This window comes from Lepidochelys kempii, chromosome 8 (genome assembly GCF_965140265.1).
Source record: "Lepidochelys kempii isolate rLepKem1 chromosome 8, rLepKem1.hap2, whole genome shotgun sequence".
Classification (NCBI taxonomy): Eukaryota; Metazoa; Chordata; order Testudines; family Cheloniidae; genus Lepidochelys; species Lepidochelys kempii.
This window is the reverse complement of record NC_133263.1, coordinates 89,905,645-89,920,220: the sequence shown is the minus strand read 5'-3', so window position 1 is coordinate 89,920,220 and position 14,576 is coordinate 89,905,645. Positions and strand designations below refer to the sequence as shown.

Here is a 14,576-nt window from a genome sequence, read left to right as displayed (position 1 = left end):
TTTGTGTCCATGTCCAGCAGCCAATCCAGGTGATGGCCAGCTATGTGTTTGGGTCTCGAGATTCCCTGTGAGCAGCCTGAAGTGAAAAGTTCAGACTGAAGGTGTGAGGCTATACAATCAAAAGCTTTGTGCACCTGGATGTCGAGTTTCCCCAAAACAATGAGTCCTGTGAACATCGTCATAATCAGTTTCCCTGGGAAACTTTTATTGTTATTTGTAGCGCAGTAACATCTTGAATTGAACAACATGAGACTGAGTTCCTGCCATTTGTCTGGTCTGGGCTCTTGTAAAGCAGCAGTTTTCCCTGGACTGGACGTACTGTCCAGTGAGCTTTCTGAGCACTGGCTGCTGTTTCCATTGTTTTTACTTTTCCCTGTTATGACTTACTTGAGTCCTTCCCTGGTGCAAGTGAACCACCTGATTGGCAGTAGTAGTGATCTATTGGTGTGTCAGATACCCGTGGAGGGACAAAGCTGGTGAAACTCCACTTAGGAGTAGTGGAAAGTGGAGTTGCAAATAGGAGACATTTTTTAAAAGGCACAGGTGATAGGTTGTTTGGTGGCCAGATAAAAGAAGAGTAGCAAATGTTCTGATGCAGTACTTATATCTGGCATTGGGGGAGGGGTTCTGCTCTGCCTCGGTGGTTGGGGAGAGAATGAGGTGCTACTTCCTGGGTCAGTGTTTCTATTCTCCCAAACTATCTAGTTTTTGAGCTGGTTCCTGGCAGTAGGGGAAGGAGCCAGTGGAATCTTGTGTTGGGTCCTTCTCAGTGTAGGGAAGTTACATGTAAGAGTTGTAGTAGTTGTGAAGTCACTTGTTTGTCATGGTCACACCCTTACCTTAGTGCTAGAAGGAAGGAGGCTAGAAATGCAACAGAGTTGGCACTCAGCCCTTTAAACTCTTTCTTTGGCTCTGCAAACAGCTGTACAGTTAGTTCAGAGACAGTCAGGGAGGTTCTCCCAGGTAAGGACTAAGTAGGTTCAATTTAAGGGGTGTCCACAATAGGAACATTTAAGAATTTCTCTACTGATAATACATGTTGAGCTCTCTGGGTGCTCGCCGCATTAGTATGGATCCTCTTTAGCATATTTAGGCTCATTTAACTTGAAACAAGGGTGCATTACTCCCAGAGTGGGGGAAGAGAAAGAAACAAAAACAAAGGAGTTTTGTTGCCCAGGAACCAGGATAGGAAACTCTGTCAGATGCGTCAAAGGCAATGAACAATTAGCAAGATGTTACCCAGATGTTACCTCCCCTTTTGTCCCGTCTCAGCATCTGGCAGTCAGAAGCTTAGGGACACGGAGAGCATGGGGTTGCATCGCTGACCATCTTGACTAATAGCCATTGATGGACTTATCCTCATGCTCTTGGGCTGCTTGCCCTACTACTCTTTTGTGGTCAGAGGCTGGGGTAACTTCTCAGCAGAGAAGTATCCTGCACTATCTATTGCAGTCTTCCACAGAAAGCTGAGGGCCCTGTCAAAATTTGAGGGGTTTTGGCTGTGGGTTTCATAGGTCTCAAAGGCCAGCCTTAGGTGATTGTGGGTGAGGGAGGTAGGAGTAGGCGGGAAATCATGTATCATCTGTGACCTTTAGGGACATCAGTGATAAAACAAAACCTAACGTTCAGCTTATTTTTACTTTGCAAAGAGAGCTTGAAAGCAATAGAAAGTTATCCTTCTTTAATAAAATAAAAGTGCAGTTACCCATCATATTTATTTGTTCTCCAAAACCAGAGGCTGCCACAGGCAGCCGGTACACCAGGGTGGGCAACCTATGGCTCGCCAGCCATTTTAATGTTGTCCTTTAGCTCCTGCGGAGGTCTGGGGCTTAGAATCATAGAATCATAGAATATCAGGGTTGGAAGGGACCCCAGAAGGTCATCTAGTCCAACCCCCTGCTCAAAGCAGGACCAATTCCCAGTTAAATCATCCCAGCCAGGGCTTTGTCAAGCCTGACCTTAAAAACCTCTAAGGAAGGAGATTCTACCACCTCCCTAGGTAACGCATTCCAGTGTTTCACCACCCTCTTAGTGAAAAAGTTTTTCCTAATATCCAATCTAAACCTCCCCCACTGCAACTTGCCCCACTCTGGCACTCCAGCTGGGGAGCAGGGTCGGGGGCTGCTCCGTGCAGCTCCTGGGAGCAGCAGCATGTCCCCCCTCCAGTTCCTAAGCATAGGGGCAGCCAGGGGGCTCCGCTCCGCATGCTACACCGCTGTACTGCCCCTGCAGGTCCCATTGGCCAGGAACTGCAGCCAATGGGAACTGCAGGGGCAGCGCCTGCGGATGGCGCAGTGCGCTGCAGAGCCACCTGGCCACGCCTCCACATAGGAGGTAAGCACTACCCGGAGCCTGCACCCCTGAGCCACCACCCCCGGTGCCCAGGTCCCCTGCCCCAGCCCTGATCCCCCTCCCGCACTCCAAACCCCTTGGTCCCAGCCCGGAGCACCCTCCTACACCCCAAACCCCTCATCCCCAGCCCCACCCCAGAGCCCATACCCCCAGCTGGAGCCCTCACTCCCCCACCTGCACACCACCTTCCCTACCCCAGGCCGGAGCCCCCTCCCACACCATGAACACCTCATTTCTGGCCCCACCCCAGAGCCCACACCCGCAGCCAGAGCCCTCACCCCAACCCCAATTTCGTGAGCATTCATGGCCCACTATACAATTTCCATACCCAGATGTGGTCCTCGGGCCAAAAAGTTTGCCCACCCCTGAGCTACACAGTACGGGCCTACACGACTCTGGAGCAGGGTGGATAAAATTCAATGATTTTTTTTTTAAATAAAAAAAATCAGATTTTTTTATTTAAATCAAGATGTTTTTGATAAAATGCTTTTTGAGGAAAAAACCTATCTAAAGATAGTTTTAATTAAGATACATTATAGCTCAAAGATATCTCATCGTCGAATACAGATGATAAATTCTAATTCTGTAGTATGAGACAATACATTCATGTAATGTTTAAGAAAAGTTTTGTAAATGAGTTCCAATAGCTCATGAATTAGGGACCCAATCTGATGGGGTCCCAGGAGCTTCTGTACAGATTATGTAGGTTTCTCTTTCTATCTACCCAATGGGACTCAGTGCTCAGGCTAGAAGATACCATCAGAGATGCTTAGATTTGCAGTTCTCAAACTGCGGATTTGTCTCTCCAGAGATAACAAGCATGTTAACAACAAAAATGTTTTAAAATAAATAAATAAATAATATATAGAGTCGAGAAACAACAGACCTCAACCCTATTGCAAATTTGTGTACACAGCGTCAACCCCTTACCTCTCTCTAAAAGTGCAAAGTTTCAAAAAGTTCCATGAATAGAAGTTTGTTGGGGGCAGAACAGATCTGGACAAGGGGGCACAGTGCTCCCACAGTCCCAGGCTGCACCCTGGGGATCCCGTCACATTCTCAAGCAGCTGGAGGAAGGAATCCTGACTCCTCATCACCAGCAGATTATGCTGTGCAGCCAACCCTCCAGCCCATAGCATGTATGTCCTTTGTAGGATAAACATAAAACTGGAAGATTAAAGCTAATTTAAGTTTGGTTAAAGATATGTGTTGTAAAGAAAGGCCCTAAAAGTAATTAGTTATAAGGCCAGAAGGAATGAAGTAGGCAGGATGTCTGGTTCAAAGAATAACTAACGAAATAACGTGAAATTTCTAAAAAAAAAAAATTAAAAAAGCTTCTGACTGACAGAGGTGACTGCAGATGTTTTTCAATAAGACAATCTGTTTTAGAAAGAGCCAACATGGACCTTCCCACCCCACATACCAGCAAGAAGGAGAGGAAGAAAAGGCCTTGGGGAGAAAGGAGGCTGTAAATCTTATCTGGATTGAGACTGGAAATAGCAGTGAACTGTCTCAAATCGGTGTTTAGATGAAGTCAGTAAGTGGCAATGACATCACTTGTTGTTAAAGGGTATAAAAAGGTAACTCTTAAAGGGTTCATTGCTAATATGTGCCTGACTAAGGGCATGGCTATACTTGCAGATGTAGAGCCCTGTGAGTTAAACCAGCCCTCGGAGAGCGCAGTAAGGAAAGTGCTGCAGGGTGTCCACACTGTCAGCTGCAAGCGCACTGGCGTGGCCACATTTGCGGCACTTGCAGCGGCATTGGGAGCGGTACATTATGGGCAGCTATCCCACAGGGCACCTCTTCCCATTCTTGCGCTGTGGCTTGTGGGAAGGGGGCAGCATGTGCGGGACATTCTGGGTCCTGTCCCAATGCCCCGTGATGCATCGCTTCGCATCCCAGCAATCCCTGTGCTTCCGTCCACATTTGGCACCATCTGTCAACGTTTTTTTGAATGCGCGCTCTGTCTTCCCTTTTAGTCTGCGGGAATGGATCCCGAAATGCTGAGGAATATGCTGATGGGTCTCGCCAGCACGTCATGTTTGGCAGTCGAGTTACTCCTTAAGCTACAACCTAACAGTGAGGATGTCGACTCGCATAACGTGTATGACACGAGATTGCTTGTGGCATTCACGGATATGCTCACCACCGTGGAATGCCACTTTTGGGCTTGGGAAACAAGCACTGAGTGGTGGGATCACAACGTCATGCAAGTCTGGGATGATGAGCACCGGCTGGCTTTGCACAAATGGGTTTCCCTAACTGCGGAGGGGTGATAGATGGGATGCATATTCCAATTCTGGCACCAGCCCACCTAGCCTCCGAGTACGTTAATCGGAAGGGGTATTTCTCTATAGTTCTCCAGGCACTTGTGGATCACCGTGGGTGTTTCATTGACATTAACGCAGGCTGGCCCGGAAAGATGCATGACGCACACATCTTTCGGAACACTAGCCTGTTCAGGAAGCTGCAAGCCAGGACTTTTATGGGGCAGAAGGTTACTGTAGGGGAAGTCAAAATGCCCACTGTGATCCTTGGAGACACCGCTTACCCTTTAATGCCGTGGCTCATGAAACTCTACATAGGGAGCCTTGACAGCAGCAGGGAGCGGTTCAACAACAGGCTGAGTCGGTGCAGAATGACTGTGGAGTGTGCTTTTGGCCGTTTAAAGGGCCACTGGCGCTGTCTGTATAGGAAGCTGGACCTGGCCGATGACAACATCCCCACGGTTATATCCGCATGCTGTACCCTCCATAACATTTGTGAAGGGAAGGGTAAAACATTCACTCAGGCATGGAACTTGGAGGTTCAACACCTGAAGGCTGAATTTGAACAGCCAGAGAGCAAGGCTATTAGAGGGGCCCAGCGCAGGGCTGCAAGGATTAGGGATGCCTCGAGGGAACAATCTGAGGCTGAAAGCCAACAGTAATGTTTGGTGCCCTGCACGGGAGTGAAGTGCAGTGGTTCCAATGTTAGTAGGAATCTGTGCTTGCTACACTGACTTGTAGTGCCTGTTGCTTTCCCGGGCTAAGATATCTTTTACTTAATGCAATAATAAAGAATGTTTTCAAAGCCAAAAAGTCCATTTATTGAAAAGAAAATTCATTTATTGAAAAGAAACACAACTGCCTGGGAAACAGAAAGGGCAAAAAGTTGGGGAGGGGTGAAGAACGGTTCAATCACAGATTTGCATATGTCCTGCTATCATACTCAGCCTTCCTGTCTGGAGTGCTGTGCAATGAGTGCTGCACTTCAGGCTGGCTAAAATGCATGGTGATGGGGGTTGAGTGCAGCAGGTAAGGGTCGTAGTTTGCAGGGCTGGATGGTGAAGCTACAGGTGTTGGAGGCAGCTGGTGGCGATAAGAACCTGGATGTTGGGGAGAGTGGGTTGGAGGTGACATGGGGGCACAAGGGAAAGAGTTTTGGGACAAGGGCTGCGGGGGGGGCCGAGGGGGGCAGGCGCAGTAGTGCTCCGCCTGCATTGCTACGAGTGCCTGTATCGAGTCCACTTGGCGCTCCATAATGCTTAGCAGCAGCTCCGTGCTTTGGCGCTGGTGATCCACATTCTGCTGGCGGACCCTCCTTTCACTCTCCCGCCACTCCTGCGCTTTTTGATTTTCATTAAGGGACTGCTACATTATTTCATGCATCATGTCCTCTTTGCTTCTATATGGCCTCTTCTGAATTCTTTGGAGTCTTTCGGCTGGTGATAACGAGGACGGCTGAGATCTCAAGGTCACATCTGTAAAGGCCAAAATGCAACACTTAACAGAGGCAGCATTGTTCACACCAGACAGAGCAATGATTCACCCATACTTAAAGACAAGCACAGTCTACACAATAGCAGAATTTGCCCATCCCAAAGCGAGCGCACATAACCCACAGGAGCCCCAAAATGGTGACTAAGCACAGGGGCAAGGGGGACTGATTGTTTCACAGCCGTACTGTCCTCTGGGGTTCTGTGCCTTGGGGAGAGCTAGCAGCTGCAGGGGGCCCCTATACTGAACACTGTCCCCACATTTTCCACAGGAGTTTGTCCTGGAAGATATCTCGCTGCTGAGAGTGACCTAGGAAGCAAGGGGAGGGTCTTTTACTACAATATGGCTTCCACCCTGGCCCACATGCAGCTTGCCTGTGTGCAGCAGTGATCCCCCCACCCCTCACAGCATAGTGGCGTGGACATGTTAGCCTGACTGGGACAAGGAGCACAGTAGCTCTGCCAAGGAACCTGACCAGCTTCTGCATGAGACCTCTGAAGAGATCACTGAGGCCGATTACCGTGATCAACGCCCTGTTCCACATCTAGGCATGCATGCAGCCCTAACCCTCCACGACCCAAAAGGCTGCACCAAACAACTTCATTCCCAAAATAAAAGCCGCTTACCGGGCACCTCCTCTGGTGTTGACTCGTCCTTCTGAAAGCACTAGCCGCTGCGACTGGCTACCTTCCTTCTGGCTTGAGAACAGATCCTGGTTGCATACATCTAGGAATGCAGGGGTGTCTCCCTCCTCCTCAGCACCCTCGTTCCAGCTTTTCTCCTCCTTCTCCTGCCTTGTTGAACTGGGCTCTGACGTGTCCATGGTGGTCCTCGGAGTGGAGATGGGGTCACCCCCAAGTATTGCATCCACCTCTTCGTAGAAACAGCAGGTCGCGGGGGCAGCACCAGAGCAGCGGTTTGCCTCACGGGCTTTGCGGTAGGCATTCCACAGCTCCTTCACTTTAACCCTGCACTTCAGTGCGTCCCGGCCATGGCCCCTTTCCATCATGTCCCTTGATATCTGCCCAAAGGTATCATAATTCCTATGGCTGGAGCGCAGCTGGGACTGGACAGCTTCCTCCCTCCAAACATTGATGAGGTCCAGCACCTCGTCATTGCTCCATACTGGGGATCGCCTGGTGCATGGAGGCATAGTCACTCGGAAAGATGCACTGAGAGCACTCCATGCCTTGCTGAGCAAACAAGAAGGGGATTTTCAAAATTCCCAGAGAATTTAAAGGGCGAGTCTGACGGTTGGTCACCTGAGGGAGGGCAGTAGAGTTCAAAGTGATGACCAGAGTGGCTTGAACAGGCATTGTGGGACACTTCTGGAGGCCAATCAGAGCACAATAATAGACCACGGTGTCCACACTGGTGCAGTGGCGCTCCAGCCGGGGCGCAGCAAGCATTATGCTTCTCGTCGAGGTGGAGTCCCAGGAATGTTCCAGCCATGGAGTCCGGGGGCTCTACATGTCTTGCCAGTGTAGACGCGTCATGAGTTAGGGCACCCGGGGCTGTTTTAATGTGCTCTAACTCGCAAGTGTAGCCATGCCTTAAGTTGGAGTCAACCAATGTGGGTCTAAGCACCCCTGGGTTTTGCCCATTTGTAATCACCTTGATCAAATGCTTAGAAATGTTTTGTTACCGTTTGAAGGTAGGCTTTTTAGGCATGTTTAGAGCAATTGTATAAATACTAGGTGGCCTTTGGATTTAATAAAGGAATTTATGCTTAAATTGCTATCAAGGTAATATCTTGCATAAATAATAATAATTCCAACATTCTGGGGATGGGGCAGTACAAATGACACTAAATTTCAGTAGTTCTAAACTCCCAGGGTGAAGGGGTAGCGACCTAATCTCTGGGCCTATGTAGAATTCTCTCCTAAAGAGAAATTGAGTAACATAAGGGGAATAGAGGTAGGTACTTTGGATACCACTGTAAAAGAATGCTTGGCAGAGAATGGCATTGGTCCACTGAATGCCATGAATAAATTCCTGGTAGAGGACACAGGTCTGTTGAATGCCTTAAATGGATAAATTATTGGCAGAGCACGGCAGAGGTCAGTTTAATGCCACTGAAATTTTAAAGAATAAGACCCTTGTGCGACCATGGAGAGAACAGTAATTATAGCTAAAGAATGAGCACAAAAAACTATAAAGCGAAGAGACACCAGCTGATAAATGAGTCACTTCAGGAGATAAGTGATTTAAGGAAAGAAAGTTAGAAGTTAAAAGGAGGTTTTGCACAAATTAACACTGCAGTGTTCAAAGAGAATTAAACTGTCAGAGGTTGTGGAAACATTAAAGAGTGAAAGTGTTGAAGATAATGTTTGGTTTGATCATAAAATCTAATTATGGCAATACAACTTGGTATAGTCACATCCAATGAAACCCCAAGTATTAAAAAAGTCATGAAAAAGGGAGATTAGATCGTCACAAAATTATCATCAACCTAAAACAGAAGGCTTAATTTTAGGTTGAAATAGTGAGTATTCAAACTGGTCTGGGCTCTGACAATCTTCCAACCTCATTTACACTTTCTGTATTCTATTGCATACACAAAACAACTGGAACATATGGTACCACTCCTAAAATTTCACAGGCCACCAAGCATCTCTCTTCAGAAAGCATCTTCTTGTCCCCTTTCCCCAGGTGCTACCTAGGGATGTAAATACTGGTTAAAAAAGTTAACCGGTTAAACAATTAAAATTATTTTTAAACGCTTAACCAAGGTAGCAGGTTAACCTTTTACATCCCTACTGGTAACATGGTGCAGTTGGTCCTCCCTTTAGTAATATCATCTTCCTAGAATTCTTGCATATGTTTTGTAATATTTAGGCTTTCTAGATGTAAAAACTCTATAGTAGTTCTCTTAAATCATACTGCTAAACGTGTGATTCAGTAAAGTAAAGGAAATCCCTTCTTGTGCAATAACTTTGGTTCACTTCAGTTTACAGGAAGTAGCAGTCACATTCAGGGAATTTCTATACAGTCAAGTTTATAAAAATACATCTGAACTTAAAAAGTCATTACTAAATTTATTAAATTCCTGATGAAACCCACATAAGGTATATAATAGAATCAAGACATTATCTTGTCTTTTTCATGACCAATTCAAAATAATCTAAAATCAGTTACACACTGTTAGTTCACATAAAAGCTCTTATGTAAATGGAAATAAAACTACTGTTCAAATTACAGGCTGTGATAAACGAAGGTGGGGGTGGGGAGTAGCTCCCTTTTATGGACACCCAATCAGCCAGTTAACTATAAAATTCCTCTTAGTAGCTGTTCTCTACTTGCTTTACCTGTAAAGGGTTAACAAGCCCACAGGTAAAAGAAAAGGAGTGGGCACCTGACCAAAAGAGCCAATAAGGAGGGCTAGAACTTTATAACACTGGGGGAAGAAAACTTCCCTTTGTCTGTTTTTTGTTCTCCTGAGAGCAGAAATACGGAGCAGCAATGCTGTAAGCAACTTCAAGCCAGGTATGATCATAAATCATCAGACCATACCTAGAACTACTTATCTGGAACCCCCAAATGCATAAGTAGATCAGGAGTTTAAAAAGACACGATTAGGTTTATTTCTGTTTATTTCTTATGGCTAATGGACTCCTCTGTGTTAACCCTGGATGCTTTTGTTTGCTTGTAACCTTTAAGCTGAACCCCCAAGAAAGCTATTTTGGGCGCTTAATTTTTGGAACTGCTCTTTTAAAATTTAGCAAAAACCTAAGTTCCAGATGTATTTTCTTTCTTTTTTGTTTTTAATAAAATTTACCTTTTTTAAGAACAGGATTGAATTTTTGGTGTCTTAAGAGGTTTGTGCATGTTGTTTGATTAGCTGGTAGCAACAGCTAATTTCCTTTGCTTTCTTTCTCAGTTCTTCCCCAGAGGGGGGTGAAAGGGCTTGAGGGTACCCCACAGTGAGGAATTCCCAAGTGCTCCTTCCCTCAGTCCAAGGGGCTTTTTTGCATTTGGGCGGTGGCAGTATTTACCAAGCCAAGGTCAGAGAAAAGCTTGGGACTTTAATACAAACCTGGAGTGGCAAGTATTAATTTTTAAAATCCTTGTGGGCCCCCATCTTCTGCACTTGAAGTGCCTCAGTGGGGATTCAGCCTTGTCACAGGCAATGAAGAAACTCCATCTGAAAAAGCCTTCTTGAACGATGTTTGTTAGAAGCACTACGTTACGTATAAATTTGCTGTTAAATCTCATTGCAGAAAAAAGGTGTGCATTCAACAAAACGAACATGAGTGGTTGCATGAAATACACAAGTTAAAGGCCATATTATTAGCAGTACTATTTGTTATCTGATAGAACCCAAAAGCATGTTAGGTATTTCAAAGAAACAGCCTTGATCATGCAGAGATGTGAGTAAACTTTACAAACATGGGTAGTCCCACTGAATACAATGGAACTACTCACATGTATAAAGTTATGCATGCTTAAATCCCCTGCCCCAAACAGATTATTGTCCACATTCAGGCATAACAAGTGAGTCATAAACCTAAAAAGGGAAGGAGAGAGGTAGAACAATAATAACAAAAGTAAGACCATGCAATTACTCAGCATGTACATTCTTGACAGTTACGTCAAGTTTCTTTTGGTTTGATTACAACCTTATTTCTTGTACATGAAAACAACAGAAGTAAATTTTAGGGAACACCTAGGTAAAATAAAACATATTAAAAAGACCACTGAAGTGGAACTTCATTGCACTCACTATTTCACAGGGCTGCTGGAAATATTAATTAGCTGATACCTGCAATGAAGTGTTTTGGTGTAGAGTGCAATGTAAGATCCTAACCCTGCAAGCCAGTCCATGCAGGACCTGCTGCTTAATAATAATTTTCCTGCAAGTTATGTGGAATCCGCGTTAGAAATATTACTCACTGCGCTCTCCCTTCCTCAGGCAAGTAAAATATCACTAGTTTTTTCAATTGCCATCATCACAATAAACAGTAGATAAGTTTTGTGCCTAGAATAGTACATTTCCATGACTGTGAAAAAGCATTTGCTTGCTTTTCATGACAAAGGAAAGTGAACAGAAATTTTAAAAATAAATAAATATATACAGACAACTATTTAAGATCCACTATTATTACACAGAAGAGACATTTGTTTTAAAATGTAATTCTTTTTCATTCTAAATAGTGTAAAATCAGCTCCTGTGTCACTGACCTGACAAGGCGAGGGTACGATTTAGGGTTTTTGTATTTCCCCTTTAAGATTTAACGACATCATCACTAACATCAAAGCTAAATGAGCCATACTGGAACATGAGATCCAAACTCCCCTGAACTTTAGGGTGTTTGAATTCTGGATGAAACTTAGCAGTAATGACCCATCTCTACTTAAAATCATTACCAGGAATGCAGCTTCACATACTGATTAAGTGTCAGCAGTACCATCAGTCTGCAGGAGAAACAACATTGAACTCAGGTCTTGACACATTTTAAAACAAAAAACCCACATAATTTTCAGTTCACCTTTTAAAATATATTTTTGTAATGACTCTTGCTTTCTTCTTCTTCCCCTTCTCCCACCCTTCCCCCTGCCTTGGGCTGGTAATGGCAGGGTTTTGGAGCCATAGTATTGTTGCAGAATTCCAACAGGAGTAAACGGTCCAGTAGTGAGGTCTCTGTTGCTTGCCCCACTATACTCAGTTATTCCCTGGCAGAGCAGTGTCAAAGGACAAGCTCAGGTGTGGGAACCACAGCTGAGGCCTCGCTGTGAAACACTATCACCAATTAGCTAAGAGAGGGAGCAGAGGAAGAAAACTTGAAGGAATTTAGCACACATACCTCATACACACCACAATCAGTGGTGCAAGTAGAAATAATTTCTTGCTGGTACTGCACTCTTGGGAGGGACACAAGGGGGGGGGCATGTGACCTCCCCACATGACCCTCCATCTGACTCCTCACCCCGCCCCCATGCATCACAAACTTTGCAACCAGGTCTGTGGCTGTGTGATGGAACTATATAGCGGAACTATTCTGAGGAATGGACACTGAATAAAATTATACTTAAGTGGGTTTTTATTAAAATAAACACTGGTAGAGTGCAGCAGGGTCAGGAAGCATGTTTGTCAGCCGGTATCCATGCATTTCTACAGTGACACATAACAAGCTGTATAGCTGCAGAACATGTTCCCTGGCTGGTTACATGCTCGCTTATATAAATATAGTGCTTTAAAATGGCTAAATTGGTCCTAGCCCCAAATAAAAGTTAACCATAAAATGGGTTCCATGTGCTCTTAAAACAACCCAGAAATGTATCAATAAAGTAGGTTACAGCTATTGCACATTAATTTACAAACAAAATGGGTTTCAGATTTGAATTTTATTCTTTGCTTTTTTTTTAAAACCATACAGACATCTTCAGCCTAAAACTGTTCAGGGCTGATATACAGAGCACCACTCATGTTACATAAGGAGTTAAGAATTTCTCAAGCATTCACAGAAACATGATGGGGCAAGAGTAGACTTTATGGTTCCTTGAACACAACATACTCCTGACAGAATTCTCCACCACTGTGGGGGTGCAGAATTCATATGGCCCACATATTTCTGTGGCCCCTGTGCAGAAAAACGCAAAAGAAATCTGCAGGGGGAACACACGTCTCTTCCCCAGCAGTCCTGGCAGCGTGTCTGTTCCAGCGTTCCTGGATCAGCTTCAGAGACGCAAATCACTGCGGGGGGCTCGGCGTGCGTGCAGGGTAGACGCGTATCACTGTCAGGGGGCAGAGTTGGCCAACAAGCGAGAGAGACTCTGTTCCTCTCTCTTGATACTGCAACTTGAAGGGCGTGGAGGAGGGTAGGGTATTTTGTTATGCAGGAGGAAGGCTCTGTCCCCCGGCAGAAGTGTAGAAGCCTGCCTGCCTAGTAAAATGATAAAAAATGGTTCAGCCTCTGACATACCGTCATAGGTTGTCCTACAACACAGCCTCTAACAAGACCAGGCTGTCCCGGACACCAGGTAACAGGACTGTTTACCTTTACACTAAGAAAGTTGGCAAGGCACCAATGTCTGCATGTGGTGTGTATCCAGGAAGACTTCGCGATGTTTGTGCTGTGCGCCCTAAAGTCCTTATGAGGTTGTCAAAAACAAAGAAGCATTTTAGCAGAGCCTATGGCAGTTCCATGTGTGCTAAATGTGTCTGTGATAGAATCAAACGAGCTTTCCTTATTGAGGAGCAGAAGACTGTTGTGAAAGTGTTGAAGGCACAAGCACAGAGTCAGAAATCTAAGTGAATCTCTTTGTATTGTCTGCCTAATAAATAAAAATTCAACTTAAAAAAAAATAACTTCTTGAGAACTGAAAAAACACTTAATTAAATATTAGTATCATGTTACTGAAAATTGTTTGTTTTTAAGTTAAAGAAAATATCTTTTGTAAAAAAAACCCTACATTTTGTTAATGTTGCTGTTGATGGTTAATTGATCTCATTCTCTAAGGCAGAAATGTAGCAACCTGTTTGCTTAATAACATTGTTCCCATTCTCAGCCAATTCCCCCATGAGCATAAAAACCTGTAGAAGTTTTAAGGCACGTACATTGCCAGAGTGATGTAAAGCCTTATAAATGACAGTAAAGGAATCAGCTAGAAAGATCTATGCGCTTTCTCACTTTTTTCCTGAGGTTAGATTTTTACTTACCCATTAAAAAAATTAAAAAAAAAAAAAAAAAAAAAAAAAGCAGCAAGCCTTTTGAGGGCAAATAAAATATTTACCAAGCAGTCAATAAAATGTCAGGACAACCAGAACCAAACACTTCCCAAAGTACCCAGCTAGGTCCAGGACGATGATTAGCAAAACTGAATGACTTTCATGTGTGACAGTCTGAGCAATTTAAAATGACATTCTACGTACATACCTGTGTGCGCGCACGCTCTCTAATGTAGTTTAAATGAAAATCCAGGATTATAACTGGAATGCAGGGTATTCGTTACCAAGTACTTGTAACTTAACTTTCATGTGTTTACAAAATGCTGAATAGTTATTGTGACTTTTTTCTGTATGGTAGTTTACCAAAACAATTGAAACTGGTGTGATTATACTGCATTATTTTGACAAATAAAATTTGCAGAATTTTTAATTTTTTGGCGCAGAATCCTTCCAGGAGTAACACACAGCTATCTCATTAGCCACTACCAACAATCAATAACTTTTATTATTATTATTATTTGTTTAAGTTTGAGGGCATTTATCTCCCTTTCCTCCTCCCAGAAGCTGCACTCAACTGGAAAAAAAGTAATACTCTGGTACGATTGAATGTGTGGTCATTTCCCCCTCTGTTGAATGTGACCCTAAAGAAAACAGGAAGAACACAGAAGGGGAAACAGATGTACAGGGTAAGAAACAGAAGGGCAGGAGGAGGGAAAAGGGAGAGGAAGATTGAGAAGAAAAAATAGGATGAAAAGATGGAGATGCAGAAATTAAGTGGGAAAAGGCTGAGCGGT

The 14,576-nt window shown here is 44.4% G+C and overlaps 3 protein-coding genes across 5 annotated transcripts in view; 1 reads left to right on the top strand and 2 right to left on the bottom strand.

The window, feature by feature from the left end:
* JAK1 (Janus kinase 1) overlaps positions 1 to 14,576 on the bottom strand; it is a 101,882-nt gene that overhangs the window by 62,148 nt on the left and 25,158 nt on the right. The gene's annotated exons all lie outside the window — the stretch shown is intronic.
* On the bottom strand, positions 5,324 to 13,747 carry LOC140916200 (myb/SANT-like DNA-binding domain-containing protein 7). The gene is made up of 2 exons (XM_073357443.1): positions 6,740 to 13,747; positions 5,324 to 6,097 (listed from the first exon to the last, which is right to left on the bottom strand). The coding sequence occupies exons 1-2, from the start codon at positions 7,264 to 7,266 to the stop codon at positions 6,022 to 6,024; spliced, it is 603 nt and encodes a 200-aa protein (XP_073213544.1). The 5' UTR covers positions 7,267 to 13,747; the 3' UTR covers positions 5,324 to 6,021.
* On the top strand, positions 12,997 to 13,422 carry LOC140916201 (large ribosomal subunit protein eL34-like). The gene has a single exon (XM_073357444.1). It carries the CDS (start codon positions 13,016 to 13,018, stop codon positions 13,367 to 13,369), a length of 354 nt encoding a protein of 117 aa, XP_073213545.1. The 5' UTR covers positions 12,997 to 13,015; the 3' UTR covers positions 13,370 to 13,422.

Bases quoted from the DNA above. Each gene is read 5' to 3' on its own strand.
- LOC140916200 (XM_073357443.1), bottom strand. From the start codon at position 7,266: ATGCCTCCATGCACCAGGCGATCCCCAGTATGGAGCAATGACGAGGTG. The intron at 6,098-6,739 runs GTAAGCGGCTTT...TGGCCTTTACAG, and splicing joins AACACCAGAGGAGGTGCCCG to ATGTGACCTTGAGATCTCAG.
- LOC140916201 (XM_073357444.1), top strand. From the start codon at position 13,016: ATGGTTCAGCCTCTGACATACCGTCATAGGTTGTCCTACAACACAGCC.